The sequence below is a fragment of the Astyanax mexicanus genome, chromosome 8 (genome assembly GCF_023375975.1).
Source record: "Astyanax mexicanus isolate ESR-SI-001 chromosome 8, AstMex3_surface, whole genome shotgun sequence".
Lineage (NCBI taxonomy): Eukaryota > Metazoa > Chordata > Actinopteri > Characiformes > Acestrorhamphidae > Astyanax > Astyanax mexicanus.
This window is the reverse complement of record NC_064415.1, coordinates 54696280-54719854: the sequence shown is the minus strand read 5'-3', so window position 1 is coordinate 54719854 and position 23575 is coordinate 54696280. Positions and strand designations below refer to the sequence as shown.

General features: G+C 40.6%; 3 protein-coding genes across 3 annotated transcripts in view; 1 reads left to right on the top strand and 2 right to left on the bottom strand.

Annotated features, from left to right (window-relative positions):
- The first annotated feature begins 994 nt into the window (after positions 1-994).
- ebi3 (Epstein-Barr virus induced 3) lies at positions 995-4871 on the top strand. The gene is made up of 6 exons (XM_007250704.4): positions 995-1159; positions 2121-2324; positions 2451-2568; positions 3134-3315; positions 3827-3984; positions 4255-4871. The coding sequence occupies exons 1-6, from the start codon at positions 1051-1053 to the stop codon at positions 4402-4404; spliced, it is 921 nt and encodes a 306-aa protein (XP_007250766.3). The 5' UTR covers positions 995-1050; the 3' UTR covers positions 4405-4871.
- Positions 4872-4891: 20 nt separating this feature from the next.
- On the bottom strand, positions 4892-8405 carry odf3l2a (outer dense fiber of sperm tails 3-like 2a). Its single transcript, XM_049482720.1, has 3 exons — positions 7680-8405; positions 6313-6426; positions 4892-5380 (listed from the first exon to the last, which is right to left on the bottom strand). Exons 1-3 carry the CDS (start codon positions 7840-7842, stop codon positions 4893-4895), a joined length of 765 nt encoding a protein of 254 aa, XP_049338677.1. The 5' UTR covers positions 7843-8405; the 3' UTR covers position 4892.
- Positions 8406-13603: 5198 nt separating this feature from the next.
- Positions 13604-23575, bottom strand: part of crlf1a (cytokine receptor-like factor 1a) — a 30839-nt gene continuing 20867 nt past the window's right edge. Inside the window, exons 6-8 of the mRNA XM_022677874.2 lie at positions 22029-22197; positions 18899-19080; positions 13604-15991 (exon numbers count right to left, since the gene is read on the bottom strand). Of these exons, the coding sequence (XP_022533595.1) occupies positions 15968-15991; positions 18899-19080; positions 22029-22197 (375 nt within the window). The 3' untranslated portion in view covers positions 13604-15967. The remainder of the gene's footprint in view (positions 15992-18898; positions 19081-22028; positions 22198-23575) is intronic.

Here is a 23575-nt window from a genome sequence, read left to right as displayed (position 1 = left end):
ATGCCAGTCAGTGAATGCAAAAATGCACTGTATGTAAAATTATCCTAAATTTAAAAACATATTTTAGCAAATGCAATCTGATATTTGAGCCATATATTTCTAAAAGTGTAGAAACTACATAACTAACAAAAATTGTCACTAAAAGCCATGTCCTCTGTTGAAATTAGAAAGGGGGTGTGGCTAAAACATTGATTAAAAAAGGGAACAAGTATTTTAAGGTTAAAGTACTCTTCTACTATCAAATACAGTTTATCCCATTGTGAGGGCACTTAAGATATTTATTATTTAGCACTGTATCCAATTTTCTCTAGTGAAAAGTGCACTTTTGGGACATGACATTGTGTCGTAGGGTTGGCATAAGGGCATTTTTTTCTACTGGAAGATCAGAAGGGCACCAGTTACTCATTATTTATTTTCCTGATCTAGAGGGCACATCATCATAATTTATTGCAAGAATGGACACTCTAGTAGACACTCTTTTATTCTTTTCTACACAACAAGGTTGTCTGATAGGGCACTTGTCTCTGTTTTGCCACTCTAAAGGGCACTTTAGCAATTATTTTTTTTAACCGCGAGGGCATTAGAGGGGGCAGTTGCCCCCCACCCCTGAGATAATCAGTGGTGAGTCTTTGAAAGCAATGTGTTCTTCTTGCCTAAATTTTACCTTGGGGGATTTTACTTTTGTTTATATCTCCACCACTTATATATATATATATATATATATATATATACAGAATTTATTTGGAAAAATTAGATACATAAAGTAAAAAAGGGATACATATAATGAAACAATGCCATTAAGAATTAGAAACAGGCAGGATAATTCCTCTATAAACAAGCAATGACTCACGCTTCTATTAAAACCTTGCTTTCAGACTGCTTTCACTCTCTTTCACTCCCACAAGTCATCTGCTTTCGTGGATGTGTTTACTGACTAATGATTAACTACATGAGATCAGAATTTGCGTAAATTCTCGTAAAAGGAGGGTTCTGCTGACCAGCAGTCCCGGGCAGGCTACCAGTTGCTTGGCTTTTTTTTAATGATCAACAATGTTCCTGAAGTGTTCTTTACGTACCTTTTGTATGCTCACTGCCTTCTTCAGTGACGCCTGGAGCCATGAGACGCCTACTGAGCCTCCAGAGCCAAACTCCTCAAAGGGTAAGATACAATCAGCCATGGTTTTCTCTTAAAGCTGTAATTTGTATAAAAAAATGAGTAAATATTAGTGCAATTTAATCCTATAATAATATGATTGAATATAATGTCATATAGTATATATAATATAATAGATGAGAATAGATTAAAATTTATTTTATTGTAAATACTTTAGTAGTACCTTATTTTTAACATTTTAACCAAGATCCAATTCATCCAGACAAAATAGTGCAGTCGTGAAAAGACCCTTAGAGTGAACAAAGGTACAGTAAATGCATCACCATTCAAAGGTTTCATTGCCATTGCATTACCATGGTAGAGCTATGGCTTGTTTAGAATTATCATAAGAAAAGTCCAGGTGATGCAAATTTTAAAAAATGTGACTCTAATGAAAATGCGAAAATAACTGATGGCTTAAAGCAGAATTAAGATTGGGCTCCGGATGGCCCAGCGGACTATGGAGCTGCCACTATGATCAGGAGATTGCTGGTTCGATTCCCGGTCATGCAGCTTGCCATCAGCTGCCAGAGCCCCGAGAGAGCACAATTGGCCTTGGTCTCTCTGGGTGGGTACAGTAGATGGCACTCTTTTCCCTCATCACTCCAAAGGGTGATGTGGATCAGCACAAGGCTGCGTCTGTGAGCTGATGTATCAAAACCGAGTCGCTGCGCTTTCCTCCGAGCGTTAGCGCTGTGATGCTATTCACCCATGCTACATCAGCAGTAGTTCAAAAAAGAGCAGCGATTGACTTCAATGACTTTGAGAACCCATTTAGATTGCTCTGCGATGCCTGAAATTCTAAAATCACCCAAAAAGGGGACTATGATACTCTGAAGCAGGACAGCTAGTTTACTAATGGTTTATTGTGCTAAAAACATTTTCTTTGCTTTGCTTTCTTTCCTTTGGTGGAACGTCGCCCAATTGCCCTAATGTAGAAACCACTCATGTTTCTCTTTCCACACAGACCTTTATGCAGCCATAGGTTCATCTGTGGAGCTGACCTGTAGAGATGGAACATCTGAAGGTTTGGAATGGAGACAAAATGGATCGATATTGGTGTCTGGCCCCGTTCTACACCTACAGAACACTAGTCTGAAAGATGAGGGCATCTACACATGCTACAGCGCTAACGGAGATCCTGTTAAAACAGTTCACCTGAAGCTGGGCTGTGAGTAAAAATATAGTTGAATGTGGTTTGTGATAGGGTGGTTTATGTGGTACACAGTGGTATTCTAGGGTTATGAGATATGTCGGGTGGTTCTGAGGTGTCTGTGTTCTTTATTGTCTCATACAGATGCTCCTTCTCCTCCAGAAGTGAAGTGTTGGGCTCCTAGTTATCCACTGAATGCTCTGTGTTCCTGGACTCAGTCACCAGACCCTATACTGCCAACTCATTACATCACCACCTACTGGTATTGTATGGCTCTTTCAAGAAAAATGACTGGTGTGTGGAACAATTAGAACCAATTAGAAACAGCCAGAAGAATGTGTCAGAACCAATCACAGTCAGGGAGATGTAAAAATAGGGGGTTCTCAGAACCAATAATATGATAAAAAAAAAAAGGTCCTATCGTACACCCTGTGTGACGCAATGCTCATTGCTATCTTACACCCCCTCAACGTTCTATTTTCACGCCTTGCGCCCACGCCGTTAAAATAGCATTAGAGTTTAGAAACAAATCTTCACTGATGGGTGTGGTGGTCTGGAAGTGAGGTGTGTTCAGGTAAATATCTGATGTGTTTCTATCTTGGCGGTGGGAAATACAGGTGCGACACTGACTATTTAAAACCCTGACAACAGTCAACAGTGGACAGCGCAGTGGGTGGTAATGATGGTGAACGGTAGCCATTGCAAAAATACAAAAGTTAGTCCCATGTTCTATGAAAATTGACATGTCAATGTACCTTTGCTGTGGAATCACCAGAATTCACTGATTGTCCGAATCTCTGAATTGTGGATTTTTTAAATGTTAATAGGCATGTAGATGACCAACAAGCTCCATCTGTCCGTTCTTGCCAGAGACTGAGAGAACAGGACAGACAATGTGTGCTAGAAGATGAAGAACTCTTCTCACTGATCCCGTACCTGGTTAACATCACAGCTGTGAACTCCCTGGGCAGTGCCACCACTATCCTGCCTGTGTTGCCTGATCGCATTGGTGAGATCTGCTGATATTTAGTCTTAAACTCACTTTTGGCATGGTTTTGTATTTCCCCTTGTGTCTCGACTGCTGTTATAAACACTCTTAGTACAAGGAATCGTATGCTTCTATAAGAAGCTTACTTGTTACGTCACAATAAGAACCATCCTGGTACGAAAAAAAAAGATCAGTTGAAAAACACCATCTCTGTAATTTTAGTTAAGAACACAGCAGGATTAGCCAGCAGACTTTGTTTGAGGGAGGGATCTATTGTCCTGCCTACTGTCCGTGGCAAGTCTTTTGAGTCTTGTCTTTTTGAGTTTTGTGCTTCTATCATAGTTAAGCCTAAACTAGCGTGTTCATGTTTTGCCATTATACACAAGCTAACTCTCACCTGTTGTAAATGCTCAACGTCAATTTCTTGTTATATTTCTAATATTGTCTCCTAATCTTTAGAGGTTAATCTTAAGCTGTAAAATATGACAGTAATTAAACTAATTGTAGAAAATCTTCTGTGAATGTTCTGCAGTGAAGCCGGATCCTCCAGTTAATGTGAAGGCCACAGCTCTGCCAGGCAACAAGGTCCATGTGCAGTGGTCTCCCCCACCAACCTGGCCGGACCCGGAGAACTTCAGCCTCAAATACAACGTGCACTTCTACTGGGGCACGGCTAACTTAGCTAGCACCGTAAGTCACACAGCTAATATGTTCAGAAATTCAGGAGCACAGCATTGTTCATTTATTAGCATTATTAACTTAATTTTTTATATTTATGTTTGCGGCATTTAGCTGACATTTTCATCCAGTGACTTATTAGGTATGTTCCTATTACAGAGGTGGATCAATGTAGTGTTAGGTAGTGTAGGACAGCATAGTCACTCAGATCAGGAAAGCTCACTAGCAGGTAGTGGTGTTATGCACTGCACACACCAACCATGCTGAGTACTTCTCTTCCAGATGGGTCCCTATGAGATGGACAGCATGGTTTGGAGTGGGCTGGTGGCGGGACGGACCTACCGGATCCGTGTGTCTGCCATGGACGCCATGGGTTACGGTCAGAGCAGTGAGTGGAGTGACCCTGTGACCATTACTCTAACCAAAAGCTGAGGTCAGGCACATAAAAACTGTGTTTTTGGGAGCTGGATTATATGAAAACATGAGTGAAAAGAGTCAATGATAAATAAAAAATAATCAAATTTATAAAAAGGCTGTTTGTAAAGGCTGTTCCATTATTCTAAGACATTGTAGAACATTAAAAACATTACGTTAACAGAGCATAAGGTGGTACAGATACAAGTGTCCTAGGTTGCTGCTAGGGTGTTGCTAGGTGGTCGATATAACATTGTCAGTATGCTATCTCTGTTTTTGCTGTGTTACACCAGGTTGCTGTAAGGTTGTTGCTACGGTATCCCAGATTGCTACTATGGTGTTGCTGCTGTGGTGTTGTACATGAATGCAGTATAACATGCATAAAACAAAAGAATTGTCTGATTGAAAATACAGAAATCAGTTTATTATTAATTTGTTCACATAACAAAAGTTAAAATTAAATGTTGTTAGTGGAAAATGCAAAATGCATCAGTGTCTTTTTTTTTTCAGTCAGTTGCATCGATAACGAGAGGCGTGACGAACTCAGAATGTCTCACGCCCAGAGAGAAGGAGGGTGGGCGAGGCAGGTGGGCTATGACTCTCTCCGGGCTGTGCGTTCCTGGGCCGGGTTTGCGGGTGGCGTCGCTGGGGATGCTGTGGCGGCTCTGGATGGAGAAGGAGGGCTGTCTGTTGAGGTAGATGCTGGGCTCCGTGCTGTTGTAGTGTCCGGGGCCGGGAGTCATGGCCAGGTCCTCGGATGGACCTCCGGACTTTCTGCGGGAAGACATGGAGAAGCTGGCGCTGGAGGACTTGTTGGGTATCTGCGAGCCCAGCAGGTTGGGGAGGGTGTAGCTGTTTGGCGCGGGGATGGCGTCTACGCTGCGGTAGCGGGTGCGGTAAGCCATGGTGTAGGAGGGTGGCTGGCGATGGCCGTTCAGAGGAGGAGCCTTCTCTGGACTGTACGCTCCTGGACCAGGTGTTTGGAATGTGCCGGCTATAAGAAACAGCAAGATGTTTATTATTGCATTTATTATTATTGTATATTTATAAATTTTTTTATTATTATTGTAGATCAGTTGTAGAGAGCGCAGGTTTTTTTTTATATTTATGATTTTATAATTTTATTATTATAATTAAGTTTGGCTGTGGACCAGATATTTTCCAAGCTAATATAGGTGGCAGGCCACAAAAAAAAAAGTTTTGGATAATGAAGCATAGTGAATGCATAGTGAAAGCATAGTGATGTGCCCCGGCTAGTGAATTGGGACACATCCGGAAAAAAAACGCCCTTATAAGGAAATAGGGAGCCTAAGAACGGGCGGAAAAACGAGAACGGGCGGAAACTAAAGTCACACAGAGCACAACAGAGAGAAATGGGAGGGAGGTAAACAAAAGCTGGCCAGAGGAGCATTTTATTATGAATTTTTTTCATTATCGTTAATTAAAGTTAAACAACCTCACAGGCCTATTGCCGACCCCTGCCTTAGAAAAATGGCTTAATTGGTTCCCGGGTGGTTGCTACGGTTTATCAGGTGGATGCTAGGGTGTTGCTAGATGGTGGTTATGTTATCCCAAGTGATTGCGTAAGTATAATTAGTAAGGTGCTGGTAGGTGGATGCATGGTACCACTAATCAGCCATAACATTAAAACCATTGGCCTAATATTCTGTAGGTTCTCTTTAGACCATTGCCTATTGAGACCACCCCACAAAACCTGCCTGATGTTCTGACCCAGTCGTCCAGTTACTGAGATTCTTAGGCTTCCAACACATCAACGTCCGAACTTACTGTTCGATTGCTGGTTAATATATCAATCACTTAACAGAAGCTCTGATAATCAATGGTATTCACTGAGGCTGTCAATGCTTTAAAATGTTATAGCTGATCAGTGTATAGAGCAACAGATAAACAGACTCTCATTCTCACCAGAAAGCTTTTTTCTACCCAGCATTGAGTAGGATGGAGTGCCGTCTCTTCCAAAGCGCGTTATTTTGGCCTCCACGTGGTACTGAGGGCCCGGACTGGAGTCCACCGACACCACTAGAGAGCAGAGTGAGAGTTTAGTGCAATGTCTATAGTTTAACATACATATGTATTATATACATTATAATAACATTATTATAGATGCTTTATTATGTACTGTGAGTGATTCAGTATCTGCATAACTGATTCTGTAACTGCTATAAATAATGTATTATTTGCTGCCTTTCTGATATTTTTCTTGGCCTGCCACTTCTGGGCTTAACAAGAACTGTCCCTGTGGTCTTCCATTTCCTTACTATGTTCCTCACAGTGGAAACTGACAGGTTAAATCTCTGAGACAACTTTTTGTCTCCTTCCCCTGAACAACTATGTTGAACAATCTTTGTTTTTAGATCATTTGAGAGTTGTTTTGATGAGCTCATGATGCCACTCTTCAGAGGAGATTCAAATAGGAGAACAACTTGCAATTGGCCACCTTAAATACCTTTTCTCATGATTGGATACACCTGGCTATGAAGTTCAAAGCTCAATGCGGTTACCAAACCAATTTTGTGCTTCAGTAAGTCAGTAAAAAGTAGTTAGGAGTGTTCAAATCAATAAAATGATAAGGGTGCCCATACTTTTGCACCGGTCAAATTTTGGTTTAATGCATATTGCACATTTTCTGTTAGTACAATAAACCTCATTTCAGTCCTAAAATATTACTGCGTCCATCAGTTATTAGATATATCAAACTGAAACGGCTGTTGCAAACACCCAAATATTTAGAACTAAAAATGATTAAGATTAATAGGGGTGCCCAAACTTTTTAATATGACTTGAAATGATTCCGGTATCTGCTGTTATTGATTATTGATGAAGTGGTTTGAGCATACAGGCCTTCAGGGTTTAAGTGGTTAAGATATGGAGGTGGGCGTTTGCAGATTTATCAGTCTAATTCGGCTTATAGTGAAAAGAATTTCTTCGCCCCCTCTAGTGGCGGTGGAAGCTGAGAGTACAGCCTGGTCACTGTGTGTGTATGCGGGGTTGTTGCATTAGTGCATAACGTAAACACATCAGTGCGGTTTGTGAAGCTTGATTACAACAATCTCCGTTATATAAGCAGGGCTGCGGCTGTAGTTTAGATATCGGATGCCCCGCCGGTACCGTAATGCATCTGCAGCCGCGTTACAGTTTACGCAGACGAAGCTGGAGCATGCCCGGCATCGGCGAGGGGCAGGAAGCGGGTATAAATAGCACTGCGACGAGCACAGCTCTGCGGACCGTCGAGTGTGCCGAGTGTCTGGTTCCAGTGGCAGGGTGTCACTCACTGTTGCTGCTCAGGCGGCTGTGGAAGGAGTACGCCGGGCTGCTGGGCTTGGTGTAGTCATGGTTTACGTAACCGATGGTGGGGGGGAGAGCGTAGCGCCCGGGGCCCGGCCCTGCGGACACAGAATACCAGCACAGCTGATTACACAAAGCGTTAGGGGTCATCGTGAATCACCGCGATGAGATTGAGTGCTATGGATACATGTTTTCATGGTGTCCTGGTAACCCACCTACATACTGGGCCTGCTGAGGTCACATGAGTTTCTACAGTGGTTCCCAGTCCCAGTCCTGGTCCTGGAGGAGCATTTTTACTGCTTTCCCTGCTTTAGTGCTCCAACACACCCATCCCAACTAAAGAAGTGCTTGTTCCAAAGCATTTCCCCAAAGCATCATGCTCAGAATCATCGTAAAGAGATGAGAGTAAAGAGACAGAGATTTTAATGTGATACAAGCTGTAGATTAAAAACAAGCACATACACCTCCTCCATCCCATGTGAACTTTCTTAGTTCTTTGAACTGCTGCCGATGCAGCATTAGCATCCATCACAGTGCAGCGACTCGGTTCTGATACATCAGCTCACAGATGCAGCCTTGTGCTGATCCACATCACCCTTTGCTGATGGCAAGCTGCATGATCAGGATTCAAACCAGCGATCTCCTTTTTTTCTTAATGGTCCAAACCAAAGGCCCAAAGGTTTGCATGGTGTGTACTTAATGAACCCATTCACAAATGGTCACTTTAATAATAGAATATATTGAATATGAGAAGTATATGAGAAGTATAGTATCAGTTAACAGTTTTTACTCTATTTTCTATTTTTTTTTTTTTTACATTTTAGGCAAAATGATGATTTTTCATCATATCATGATAATGATAATAAGCATATTGATTATAAGGGTATCATAAGTGTTTCATACAGAGTATCAATACTGGGTATCATGAAAAAATGTCTCTGCTTTATTTTGTATCGATTAAAATTAAGAAATAAATAGTTAAATACAGTACCAGTCAAAAATGCTGGTAACTGATAAACTTCTCCTGTACAACAGAAGTACTCTTGCTCTTCTTTTCTTGAGGCGGTCCTGATGAGAGCCAGTTCCATCATCACATTTGTGATGGTCTTTTTGCGACTGATCTTGAGGATCCTTTTAAAGTTCTTAAAAAAATTTGGATTGGCCTTCCTTTCTTACTTAGTTAAGTAGTTCTTTCTTCTCATAATCTGGATTAGAACATTACTCTAATAGAGCTATTCACTGTATACCTGTAACTCTACCTCTTCACTACTTTACAACTGATGCTCTCAAAACACATTAACACATACTACTGCCACTTATGCGGCCAGAATATTTGCATATACTGTTTAATACACCAATCAATTTCAAATCAAAGTCCAACTAACTAGAGATACTCATCATTTAATGTGACCAGGTGTCTTCAGGAGTTTTTTAAAGGTAGTGAGAGATGTTTCTGCTCTGGTAATGGAAGGTAATTTATACCATCACTGGAAACTAATGAGTTACATAATGTTACACCTATAGTTTCTTGATATATACATTTTATATACATCAAATTTATGGTTCCTTCAGAAAAGCCCTTTAAAAAAAAAAAACATTAAGAAGCACAGCTCTATACTCTTACACCTGTACATGTCCAAGAATCCAGATTTAAATCGAACTTTTTCCAGAAATTCCTAGAACTCACCTTTCTCCCTGCCAGCTATGAGAGGACGCCTTCTGACCACCTCCGTCATGCCTCTGCTTCTGGACTCGCGGAGCTGGATGCGAGGCCCCTTGTCCAGGTTCAGCACAGGTTGAGGATTCGGTGACACAAACGAAGGAGGGACAACTGGGAGCTGAATTATAGATGACCTCTACAAGGCCAAGAAACATTATCCTTGTTGAAGCTATGCAGAAAGCCTGCATTACATCTTTCTGCCTTGCCGGCTTTCAAATATCCGTCTCCAGTTACGTCCTTCAAAGATGCCCTGTGAAGTAGAGCACGGCACAGAAGTGAATAACACAAGCTGGAACAGATTCAAATCATCCAATCTAACGATTCTGATTACAGGACAAATGAGACACTTCAGCCTAATCGTTTGTGAAGAGAAAACCAGAGTACATTGGTTTTAAACTGATAGCTCTACTTCAGCTTTGACAACACCCATCATTAACAGTTCCAACATGGAATGCTTCCCTTCAGTCACTCTGTGTTCGGGGTTTTATTTCATTGAATGACACTTGATCCCACTGTTTTAATAAGCTAAATGGAGAGAGCAAGAAAGAGAGAGAGAGAGAGAGAGAGAGAGAGAGAGAGAGAGTGGTTTTACCAGAGAAACAGTATGAAAGAGTATGAGAAGTTTGAGTTATATTAAAGTGTACCATTCGTTTTTCATCTATGAAACTTCACTATATTGACTGTAGGGTCTTAATCTGGAGAACTTTTGTTGAGTTCAGTTAAAGTTCAATGCAACTAGAGGGTTTGAAATGGTTCCAATACATCATTCAAGACGGACTGGAGAATGACAATGAACTTGAACCAATAAACCAATCAAGCCGTTGAGCCTAACGAGGGATGAAAGTTGTACTGTCCCCACACACTATAAAAGGGGACAAGACCAGGTTTATAACAAGTCTAAACAGGATCAAGACCAAGCCACCAGCTCAGTATAAAGGAGGCCAAGATCAACCCAAGTTTAAGAATGGCCGAAATCAAGTCACTACTTGTAGGGGTCCAAGACCATGTCAAGACCAAAGCCTAAATGGGGCTAAAACTAATGGCTAGGGTCTAGCCTAAGTCGCTAGTAAGTATTAAGTGGGCAGAAACCAAATCATGAGCAAGTCAACAAGAGGCTAAGACCAAGACACTACCCAGCATAAAGTTAAGGGCTATAAAGGTATCCAAACCAAGTCATGATCAAGTTTACAGGAGGTCAAAACCAAGTTTTTGGGCCTAAAGTGGGCAGAGACCAATTCAAGAAGTTCAAAACAAGACTAAAACGAGTAAAGCTTGAGTGGGAAGGGGACCGTGATCAAGTCAAGAACAAGACTGTGCCTAAAGGGTGCCTTGCCCAATTCAAGATCAATTGGCCAACTTGCAATGAAGTCTAAATAGTTATGAGACCAAGCCAATTTTGAGCCTGAAGGAGGCTTTGACCATATCATGAACAAGTCTAAATAGGGTCTCGATCAAGTAAAGAATGGGTTTAAAGAGGGTCAAACCCAAGTCAAGATTGTGTCCAACAATGGTCGAAAAACTCATACCAACTCAAGACCAAGTGAAATGGGGTAGCTGGGCTAAAGGAGGCCTTATTCGCTTCAAGACTGAGATTAAACCGGTCAAGAACAAGTTTAAAGTTTAAACCTGATTTTAAAATTTAATTTCGGTAACTATGAATCAGCTGAGTAAACCAGTCTAGGTTGCTTTGCTAGCTTCTTAAATATCATGTATTTGTTTTCATGTCTTAAGAGTCCTTTAGGAGGCGCATCTCCACAGGCCTCCTCGCTCTGGCTTCAGATTACGACCCGGAGAATCTCCCAGATCCAGTGTCCCTCTGTGACGTAACATTAATCAAGGCTCTGAGTTTGATTTCGTTGTTATTAAAGAGACATTATGGCACGTCGTGATTTAACGAGCTGGTACGTTAGAGAGGGGTGATGCTATACAAGCTGAACTAGCAGCGAAGAGTGAGTTTAAAGAGTGTTTTAGTGACTTTAGAAGAGCGGAACAGGTCTGACTGGAGCAGAGAGCATTAAAAATGTATCCACTTTAAACCTAGAGGAGCACTCAGAGGGGCCCAAAGCAAACTGACCCAGTTAGACGTTACCCTGGCACTGAAAAACATCACACACTCTGAAACGCACACTTGAGAGCATGAATGGTTCAGTTTGCACGAGGCTGAAAAGTGACCTGCAGTACATAATCCCTCCGTTGTTTGGAGATAAGATAGTAGAGTGTAAGTTCTTAGGGCATCAGTCAATGAAAAGTGGTCGTTAGTTTGAATAATAATGGTAATGGCCATTACAACTCTCATTATCATTACCAATGTCTAGCTTTTGGAGAAAACTATCTGGTATTATTATGAATATGTTCAGACTACAAGCCTAAATCTGATTTTTCAGATTAATTTTTTGATAGTATGGACAGTCAGAAACCACCTGAAACTTTTGGATCATACAGCTCTGGAAAAAAAATTAAGAGACCACTATTTATAGGTTTATGTTTGAGTAAAAAAACATTTTTGTTTTATTCTATAATCTACAGACAAAATTTCTCCCAAAATGTAAATAAAATTATTTTAGTCCTTTACAGCATTATATGCAGAAAATGAGAAAGATGCAGACTTTCAGATCTCAAATAATGCAAAAAAAACCTAATTCATATTCATAACGTTTTCAGAAGAGTTCAGAAATCAATATTTGGTGAAATAATCCTGGTGGTTTTTAATCACAGTTTTTTTTCATGCATCTTGGCATTATGTTCTCCTCCACCAGTCTTACACACTGCTTTTGGATAACTTTATGCTGCTTTACTCCTGGTGCAAAAATTCAGCAGTTGATTCATGCATCTTACTCTTGATTTATATATATTCCAGAGGTTTTCAATTTGATAAAAATCTGAATTCAATACTAAGGATTGGAGGATGTTAGTGTCCTCCGAGATTAAATTATTTGCTGGCAAAATATGGTAATGGGTTTTTTTTTTTAATGTCAAATGTCCACAGTTAAAACAATGCTGCATGGTAATATATATATATATATATATATATATATATATATATATATATATATTTAAATAAGTACAAAAATAAATAATAACATAAGTAACTCACTCAAAAAAAGTAATATGGTGATTAAAACGGTGAAGAATATAATTATTTTAAATATATATATACATATATATATATACATATACATAAAAATACAATTCTTAATTAACTGTTATTTATGGGTTTTTTTATTAAGATTGTTTAATTTTTCTTTTGATAATTTTTTTTATATTTATTTTTATGTGTAGGTTTTTATTTTTATACTAATTATAATTAATCTTTACCATTTTAATTACCGTATTACTTGTATTCAGTGATTTACTTATGTTTTTATTTATTTAAATAAGTAAATAAAAAAATAATATATAAATAAATAAAAACATAAGTAAATGACTCAATAAAAGTAATATGGGGATTAAAACGATGAAGAATAATTATAATTAATAAAAATTATATATACATAAAAATAAATATCTTAACTAACTGTTATTTATGGGTTTCTTTATTAACATTGGTTAATTTTTCTTCTTTTTAAGATATTTACTTTAATGTATAGGTTTTTTCTTCTTATATCAATTATAGTTATTCTTTACCATTTTAATCACCATATTACTTTTATTGAGTCATTTACTTATGTATTTTTAAATTTATTTATTTACTTATTTTGAATTTTGGCAGTTTTGGTCCTCCATAGACTGTGCACTGGAACTGTCTGAACATATATTTTCAAGAAAAAGAAAAAAATATGTTGCTGGAAATGTATTCAGAGCTTTGTTTGTTTAAGTTTAGCTTAGAAGAGCCGTGAAATACTGACCGTGGAGGAAAAGCGGCGAGAGCTAGCGCTAATTTCATGAAACGACCGCTCTCTCTCTCTCTCTCTCTCTCTCTCTCTCTCTCACACACACACACACATTAATCTTCTGTGTTCGGGAGGAAATGTGTTTTCCTCTTGCTTTTCAGACACTGCTGTTACTCTTTTTTTTTTTTCTCTCCTCAGACTGACTCATTTCTTCGAATCTTTCTTTCTGGGTGGTTTTCTGTCTCTCGAGCCTCACGTTACACCAGCAGACCACATACAGAGTCGTGAGGTCAAACACATGTAAGATCCCCCCACCAAGGCCCAGGCCCACTCGCCGTTAACGGCTCGGCAAACCACACACTTCATGTTCAATATTACATTTTAATAATTCAGTCAATAATATTATAATTATAAACTACCTACTCATAACTTAAAGAGTCACAGAGAACCATAACTTTACATTTTTTTAAATATGCTGATACAATTCAGTACAAAAATAAAAAAAGCAGTAAGACATTGTACATACACACAAACAACAGTTCGTAAACACGCGTCCGTTACACGCGCGGCTGAGGAACTCCCAGCCGTGACGACGGCAGGCTGGTGAGGAAGCGGAACGGTGGCCCACGCTGAATAAACAGTACCGCGGTGAGGTCTGCTCAGCCCCGCTCTCCCGCACGCTCGCGAATGTAAACTCCCAAACGCTGCACTGTTTATCTAGAGTCCTGCTGAGACTGAACCAGTGAAACCAGTGACTCCTCCTGTGGATTCTCCACGTCGGCGTGCAGAGGCTGGACACGAAAGCAAACAGGCACTTTTTACTTGGATACATAGTGGGTTCCTTTTTTGTGCTTAAAATCAAAAAGTTAAAAGCTTTCATTTAAGATGCTGGAAAGTTCTGCATCAAAACGCTGCAAAATGCTGCCTTATTCTACAAAGAATTCAATAGAGATAATCGTTTTATGTACCTTTAAAGCAACGGTTCAGCAAAAATCCTGATTTACAAAGATGTACTCGATCAGTCACGAATTGCATTTTGTCCAAATTTTGCTTCTATACCTTTTGTGCTAATTATTAATGACTGTTAATTAGTGGTGGGCGATATGGCCTTAAAATAAATCACGATATTTCATGGTATTTTCACGATAACGATTCTCTTGGCAATATGACAAAACACTGAATTAAAAAAATTAAAATATTTCATGGACTCAAGGACTATTTGCAAGGACTCAAGGGTTCAATTCAATTCCCTTCTGTTCTATAGAAATGAAGCCAAAGTGGTTTGGCATTGTTAAATTGCAACCAGTAATAACTAGTAGTGAATCGTAACCTAGCAGGCTCTTATGTGGAGCATGTTTTGCTGGAGTGTAGAAACAGTAAACAGCTGGTCTGAAGGTCTTGTTCAGGTCGAGGAGGTGAAAAAAGGCCAGGCGGTTTGCTTTTGCTGTTTTTGCAGCTATAGCTGCACCAAGAGATGTGTGGCTATGACGGAGAAGCACGTAGCACTAATGCTAATGCGTAGAATTCCGCATGATTTGACCCTTCACATTCATGTCCCCAATGCCGATGGATAGGATACGTATCTGATTTAGGACCACATATGAAAGTGACTCAAATCTGATTTGTAAAATTCTGATTTGGCACGTTCACACAGCCATGAAAAAATCAATTCTGAGCCACATTGAGCAGAAAATCAGATGTGAGTCACTTCAGCCTGGTAATGTGAACATAGCCTAAGTTAGATGTTGCAGGTTTGACTATATATACAGTCATCAAAACTAGATCTAGCCAAAGCTTGTTTTTTGTTAAGATCTGACTACACTCACTGCCAATTCAGCTCACAGATCAGTGTTGTTTGATTGTTGTTAGTATTAAATAGTATTATTATTCTAATTATTGTATATGTCTACTTCAACACACCTTAGCTGATTTATGCACATCCACAGTAAAGCCAGTATTTTTGCTGAACCATCGCTTATATTCGTTAGATGTTTCATTTGGTTTCCAAGGCATTTTGGCTTATCTAACGTCTTCGTCCTCCTTTTTTCTCCACTGTGAAGAACTCCACCTACTCAGAACCTGTGTGTGCAGTCAGAGAACTGAACAGAAATCTGTGCTGAAAATGTGCTAAACGTTCACGCTGGATCTTTGGTAAGGCTTTGTTTCATCATGTTCATCAAGGCCAGTCCTGAAGTCCTGAAGTATCGAAGCCAAAACAGAGGGTTCTGCTTGTCTCCTTTTTCTGTCTGGCACCTCACCTCTGCCTGGTCCTGTAGTCTCACCTCTGCCTGGTCCTGTAGTCTCTTTAACGTGAATGAAGGAACCAGACTGGAAGCGTCACAGAAACAGAAACACAGAAACGTGGGAGGAAAGTCCTCCTTGGAGCAAATGTGCAAATTGCAGCTTGATGAATCGCTCCCCGGTGTGCTCCACCGAGCACATTCTCGCCGAGATATATCCTCCATATGGTCAGTCGCAAATAAAAAAAAAAATAAGACTGCTTTCCTCTATTGAAAAAACAACAACAAAAAAAACAAAAAGAAAGTAAGGCGTGGTTTAAAGCAGGGTCCGGCGTACAGTCGTAGCGCTGTTTTAACGTTTCTCCTCAGGTCCTGCTGTGGTAGAACTTCCAGCTGGCTTGGGCTGGGTGGTGGAGGGTGGGGGAAGCGAAGCCCTTCTGCGGTGCTGCCCTCGTCAAGAGTCCCATCCAGCCAGGAGCGACGTGCTATGATTTATCTCCTTGAAGAACCTGAAAGCAGACCAAATTACAGACAATTACGAACTCAGGTGAGACAATTATACCTGGCAAACTTGTCAACAGTGTCTTAATGCAGGAGCGATTAGAGATGAACATGAAACAATAGGCCGTCATTTGATCCAAATTACGTTTTTTAAGGGGGCTTCCATGTTCATAACCCTTGTGTGGTGTTCATTTTTCATCAAATGATACAAAAAATATTTTTTTTTCTAACTCAAACTCATTGGCATTGGCTAATTTTTTGTGAAAAACATATATCAAAACACATTTTTAATAAACACACACTGTACACCCCCCCCCCCCCCCCCACACACACACACACACATTTATATTACATACAGTATGTTTGGCCAAGTGCTAATAAACATTGCTTCATTTGTAAATTTGAAACTAAACAATTTTCATTTTCTTTTACATTTTATTAAAAAACTAATAAAAAAAAGAGTAGCACTTTTTGAAAGAAATGTAACATAAGAAAGGTAAAGGGCAAATATTAACCATGTAAGCTGTTTATATTGCTTGCAATTTAGGTGAAGCAAGCATGTGTAAAGAATTTTAATGTAAAATTGCTTAATTTTGCTGAAATAAATACAAGTAACAAAGTAAACGAGTAACAAAAATATGAACACCACACAAGGGTTAATTTAGTGTTTGAGATAAAAACAATTATGGTTTATTGCAGAGAAACTTACCATTACTACTTTTTTTTACCATCAAATCCCACCATTGAAACTACCACCACCATGTTTCTGGAGATTTCTTTTTTGGGAAAAGATCAGGGCTGTCCAGCACCCAAACAATTATCTTCCACAGCCATGCTTTTATAACGTGTGCAGCATGTGGTTTTGCATTTTCTTGTTGAAAACTCTAAGGCCAAATCCCACTTAACACTTGGAAAAAAGTCCACTTGGACAAATTATTGAAATTCTACTTCTAGGAAATGGAACAATCCCTCAGGTGAGACAATTATACCTGGCAAACTTGTCAACAGTGTCTTAATGCAGGAGAGATTAGACATATACATGAAACAATAGGCCGTCATTTGATCCAAAAAAAAAATGATTTTAAGGGGGCTTCCATGTTCATAAATCAGAGTTTGGAGATGGAAACTCAAAGTGCATCTGAAGGGGTTTGGTGTGAAATTATGGTTTATAAAAAAGGTAAAAAGGTTTGACGCCAGTATCTCTCTTTAAACTACTTCTCAGGCAGGAGGAAGCTTATTGGTACCACTTTAAAATAAGACTACCTTTATAAAGGGTTTATAAATGGTTTACAATTAGTTTATTAATGGTTACTAATTAGGTTGTAAATGCCTCAAAAATCATTAATAATCAGTTATAACACATACGTAGAAAGAGCAACATTACAGACGGCTGTGGGTTCAGTATTTGACAAACAACAGGTCATTGTTGCCCTTTCTATGTATGTGTTATAACTGATTATTAATAATATTTATGCCATTTACAACCTTATTAGTAACCATTAATAAACTAATTGTAAGCCATTTATAAACCCTTTATAAAGGTAGTCCTATTTTAAAGTGGTACCAGCTTATTCATAACCATTTGGCATAACTTTTTTTTGTTTTTTATTTTTATTTTTTTTTAAGAGGAAGAAAAATTGAGAGTGTTTCTCACCAGTCCCATAAACTGTTTAAATGCCCTTTTAACTGTTTAATTGTGCAGCATTTTATAAACACCAGTGGAATCCCCCCTTTAAAGCTTTGAGTTTGGGTGGTATAATTGCTAAAAGGTTCCTCTCTATCTGGATAGCTTCATGCTGCGCTGGAAGATTAGCAGATGAGAGGAGGTAATCCCGCTTCAGAACCCCCCTGTCCCGCAAGACAAACGTTTAGCATGTGTCACTACGCAGACCAGACCACAGCGGACCACACTGCGGCACAGCGGTTGCTTCAGTTGAGCCTGTGATTGTTGCCGTTGCAAGGCATTCCCTGCCAGTGCCTAAACAAAGGGTTACCACACAATCTGACGGAGGCACAGCTCCAGCGAGGAATGCAGATGGGGTTTTCCCTTAGATCTTATCTAAAAAAATGCCACACATGGCTGTATTGTCTGCACTGGGTTCCTTATAGGAATCTAGCCAGGCTGCTTTATGTAATTCTGACCCTTGGGGTTTAGAGATACACAGTTTCTGCTTGTAAAACACTTTTATTGTAATGTAACATTACGATAAACATTTATTATGACCACCTCCTTGTTACCACACTCATTGTCCATCTTATCAGCTTCACTGACCACATAGGAGCAATTTGTGCTTCTATAATTACAGACTGTAGTCCTGGATCTGTTCCTCTGCATACATAGTAATATTATCCTCCTTTCCATGGTCAGAACTCCACAGGATAGACCACCACAGAGGAGGTCTAGAATTTAGTAGGTTCTATTCTAGTATTTGACTTAGAGGTGAAGAGTTAAGGCTGGTATGAGGCTACAGTGTAGGGTACACATCTACGTGTAGCTAGAAATAGAGGTATAAATTGCACCTCAGGGTGTTTTTACACTAACTAGGCAATTCGTGCCATCCCCAGGCATGGTTACCTCCCAAAGCATGACCAATTGACTAGTGTGATCGCTCCAAACCATGCCCAGGCACAGTATTTTGATCCATGCCCTGGCCCGCCTAAAGAGAGGGTGCTTTTCATAGCGGGGGTGTTTTATAATTTGGCACAACACCGGCAAGACCACTGAGCAGAGAGAAATGACTTAAGTGTGCTCGGGCACGGATTGTTCAAACGCAGTGTCAGTGCAGGCCAGCGGGGGAATGAAGCAAATAGGTGAAAAGTTTGTCCATGCAAGTTCTTCATACCTGCCATAGCTTACAAGCAATAAACAAGCCTATTCCCCAACAAATAGCATGGTTCTGACCCCTTGTTCTTACCTGGTTCCGGGTTTTGTGGGATTTCTGCAGCCAGACCCGCCACTGGTCATATAGTTTGATGCTCATGCCGCTGCAGCCATATGCTCGCTTGCGGACCCAGCCGAAGAACTGCTTGAGGTCCCGTCGCAGCGTTGAGTTCTGCTGCCCCGCCTTGGAGTCGCACGAGCCCGCCAGCAACCGCTCTGTAGAGTACACGCACAGTCAGCATACAGCCAAACTAAAGATGCAAAATGCATTGATGCATCATGACTAAAAACTACATTTTTGTAACTCCTAAAGATTCAACCATCAATCCAGTGATCTCTCAGTTTGTAAGAGTGCCATGGTCTCCCTAACAACCAGTGTGATGCTCTCTAAGTGGTTCCTCAGCATTCATTTACCAGTGTGATGATCATTGAGTGCTACGTGCTACATATCCCTCTTTTTGTCTGTGATGCTCTCCTGAGTATTTCTTCTCTATCTGTCTTTCAGTGTGATGCTCTCCGAGTGGTTTCTCACAACCACTCATCAATGTGATGACCATTCGAGTGTCACTTCTTTCTCAATCTTTCAGTGTGATGCTCTGCAAATATGTGTTCTCCCTGCTCTCTAAATTGGTTCATGTTTATTTGTCAATGTGATGCTCTTAGGGAAATTTGCCCCCTCTATCTCTGTATCTTGTAGTGTGATGCTCTCTTTTTCAGTGTGATGCTCTCTAGGTATTTCATTTCCATCTATGTTTTGGTGTGATGCGACCTCAGTGTAGTGTTTAGTCTCCCTCCAATATTTCAGCTTAAAGCTCTCTGACTGCTTTCTCTGTTCCCTTGTTTCAGTGTGATGCTCTCAATTTTCCTTCGCCTTCTACTTTTTAGTCTGATACACTCTAACCGCTCACTAGTATGATGCTTTTCGCTCTCTCTATCAGTGTGGAACTCTTAATATGTTTTCTCTTCATCTGTCTTGCAGTGTTCTGCTCACTTATTGTTACCAATATTTATCTGATGTCCACCTCTAAATGTCTGTTTATAAGTGTGATGCACTTTAGGCTTTTCCTCTTTGTCTATCCTTCAGTGTGATGCTCTCTGTACTTTTTCCTCTTTGTCTATGCTTCAGTGTGATGCTCTCTGTACATTTCATCTTAGTCTGTTATTAAGTGTAATGCTCTCTGTGCTTTTTTCTCTTTGTCCTTCCTTTAGCGTGATGCTCTTTGTATATTTTTTATCGGTCTGTTATTCAGTGTAATGCTTTCTGTGCTTTTTTCCTTCTGCTATCCTTCAGTGTGATGCTTTCTGGGCTTTTTCCTCTTTGCGTCTCCTTCAGTGTGATGCACTTTGTGTATTTCATATCAGTCTCATGTTATTCATATCATGCTATTCATTGTAATGCTCTTTAGGTTTTTTTCTCTTTGCCTATCCTTCAGTGTGATGCTCGCTGTGTATTTTTAATATCAGTCTGTTAATCAGTGTGATTTCTTCTGGGCTTTTTTCTATTTGTCTATCTTTTAGTGTGCTGTTCTTTGTGCTCTTGTTCATATTAGTCTGTCATTCGGTATGATGGTGTGGATTTTTTCTTCTCCCTTTTGACTTCAGAGAGACAGTAGAGATATGTACGTAATAGGGACAAATTGACAAAATTGGAAGAAATATTAAAGTACAGTAAATACTTTCTCATTACATTTGGACTCAATAAATATTCAATACTAAATCATTGCCAGAACAGAGTTAAACATCCTTTGTCAAACCTGATGGACGAGTGCTCCTCACATCCCTAATCAAATAATCCTGAGGGCAGTTTATACTGTAAGATTAAACACAAGCTCTACTTTAAATAAATAGCGACCTTTCGCTGCTCCAGCTGTGGTGTGGTGTGTTCCGGAATCAGCCGAACATTGTGGGGAGTTAATCTGTTAATCTTCAGGATCTCTTTCAAAAGCCTTTTGAAACGAATGTATCAGACGCTCCCTGCAGGCTGTTTGGTGTTCTGAAAGCGAGGAGAGATGTGTGGGGATGGGTAATCTGTTTCAGGTGCTGCGAGTCTTCAGCTGCTGGATTTAGCGCTGGTTTAAATGTGTATCTGATTAGGGGACGGACTGACTGCAGGACAAGCTCAGTATGCTGCACTGCGATGAAGGAAGGACGGTGTCTCAATCTACCCTGAGGTTTCGTTCCTGGATCAGCTCTACCGTTGCGCAGTGAGGAGACTGCAGTTCAGAGTGTAGTCAGGGTGTATTGTGTTACAGTCATCCACAACTAATGCAAACATTATTTCCTACATGAAGCATGTTTTTGAGTAAACAAAATTCTTCCTCATGATTCTTGGCCATAGAGAAGTTTTAGGGCTGTTTAAATCAGATCAACCTGTTTACTTATCTGCTCTCCTGCTCCTGCTTCCTGCTTCTGTGCCGTTCAGACGCTTCTCTGCTTAGCTCTGCTATCTCTGCTATCTTTCATACTTTTCTTATATATATATATATATTATATATTTTTCATTATATATAATATATGATAGTAAACTACTTATTGGAGACAACCACAGCTTGCTTCCAAAATCATCTTTATGGTTAGGTGATGTGTCATAACGTGGCCACTAGGAGGTCGCAGGTTCAAATCCCCGCTCATGCAGCTTTGCCATCAAGCTGCCGGTGCTCAGAGGGAGCAAAATTGGCCCTGCTCCCACCGGGTGGGTACAGTAGATGGCGCTCTCTCCCCACATCACTCCTAGGGTGATGTCCGCAGCACAGTGCGTCTGTGAGCTGATGTATCAGAACCGAGTCGCTATGCTTTCCTGTGATGCTACTCGGCAATGCTACAGAATCAGCAGCAGTTCAAAAAGAAGCGGTGGCTGAATTCACATGTATCAGAGGAAGCATGTGTTAGTCTTCACCCTCCTGGTGTGTTGGGGCATAACTAGTGATAGGGGGAGTCCTAGTGAGTGGGTTGGGTAATAAGCTGTGCTAATTTGGGGAGAAAATGGAAAAAAATTGAAATAAAATGATATAAAATAAAAAAAAAAGAATTGGCCTTGTTCGTTTGGGTGCAGGTCAGAAATTTGAGAACTTCAAACAACAGCATTGTATTCTTTACACTAAAGCTTCTGTGTACTCAAAGACATCAAAGATATGAGATTAGTAATAGACAACTGAATCTACTACCACTGTGCGGTGTGGAGGCTGCGGTCGGGTGGCTCCAGTCGCTCCAGATTCCGGCCTTTCTGGAGCCCAGAATTCCCACGGGGTTACAGCGAACCTGGACGAAGTAGACCGTCCCGGGCCTGAGGCCGGCCAGCCTGCAGGACGTCTGATTCCCCATGTCGTCCACCACCTGCGGCAAGACACGCAAAACAAACACAAAGAGGGTCAGATCAAAGTGCAATATCACACACACCCTCCCTCTCTCTCACACACACACACACACACACACACACTCAGACACACACTCGACTGACAAAGCCTGTTTACGTTCCAAAAAACCAGGCCATTCATACTCAAATCCACAAGCAAGCTGGCACAGGCTGCTGCACCGAGCCGGGAGAGACGAGTAATCCCCCCTCCGTGCTCTTTGCTCCCGGGAGAGGATCCAACATGTATCGGAGACAAAAGAGGCGGTAAACGATACAGACAAATGCTTTTAGTCGCACTCTCGTCCGTTCGCGGCACACTCCTACTCCTACACCGCCCCAGAGGAAATCTGTTATCTATTACTTATTACAGATTTACAGATTGAGTGATTGGACGGGTGAAGACAGTACCAACAGCGTACAAGCAGGGCCGAGAGCCAAACCCAATCCCCCCCCCCCCACCACCACACACACACACACACACACACACATGCAGCACACACACATACACACACTTCTGCATGCTGCATGTTGAAGCGAGGGAAGAGCAACAGGGGGGGGGGGGGGGTTGAAATGCAGGAATGTCCCGTGCCTCAGAGCCTCCAGGATAATAAGGCCAGGGCCCCCCGTAATTATTTACAACCCTAAACCAGCCTGATTCTGCCTGTCTCTGAACTCATCTCCAACCCCCCACACCACCCCCCCCCCCACCCCCTGCACCCACACCCTACCCCCCACCCCCCTTCGAAAGCAACAAACATCTGGAAACACATCGTGCCGCAACCCCGTCACCCGCCTGTACACGACAAATTAACACTACTCCATTAACAGGCTCATCAGGTGGCAGCAGGAACGGCTGGAATGAATGGTAATTTAATTACACAATGCTGAAGGGAACCCTGCAGGTATAAGAACAATAATAATAATAGAGTGAAGTAAAGTAGTGAAGGTGATTTTTGATCACGGAAGGTTTCATGGCTAAATTGGAGCAGCCTGGTGGCCAATATTCATTAATCGCACATTATTGCACCAGTAAGAGCACAGTTCTGCTCAAAATACCGCAATGCACACAACAACATTATGGGTGACGTACCAGAGTTCAAAAGAGGACAAATTGTTGGTGCACGTCTTGCTGGAGCATCTGTGACCAAGACAGCAAGTCTTTGTGATGCATCAAGAGACACGGTATCCAGGGTAATGTCAGCATACCACCACGAAGGACCAAAAAAAGTAAAAGTATCTTTTAGAATTTGGCCTTTTAAATAGGATTTTTTTGTTTGTTTGTTTTGCGGGTCTGCTTAATAATGGTTAAACAAACAAACACACAAATGCATTTAAAAATAATCCCAGAACTAATCAGAA

Bases quoted from the DNA above. Each gene is read 5' to 3' on its own strand.
- odf3l2a (XM_049482720.1), bottom strand. From the start codon at position 7,842: ATGACCCCTAACGCTTTGTGTAATCAGCTGTGCTGGTATTCTGTGTCC. The intron at 6,427-7,679 runs GTGAGTGACACC...TCTGCTCTCTAG, and splicing joins CAGCCGCCTGAGCAGCAACA to TGGTGTCGGTGGACTCCAGT. The intron at 5,381-6,312 runs GTGAGAATGAGA...TGTTTCTTATAG, and splicing joins GGGTAGAAAAAAGCTTTCTG to CCGGCACATTCCAAACACCT.
- ebi3 (XM_007250704.4), top strand. From the start codon at position 1,051: ATGTTCCTGAAGTGTTCTTTACGTACCTTTTGTATGCTCACTGCCTTC. The intron at 2,325-2,450 runs GTGAGTAAAAAT...TGTCTCATACAG, and splicing joins AGTTCACCTGAAGCTGGGCT to ATGCTCCTTCTCCTCCAGAA. The intron at 3,316-3,826 runs GTGAGATCTGCT...AATGTTCTGCAG, and splicing joins TGTGTTGCCTGATCGCATTG to TGAAGCCGGATCCTCCAGTT.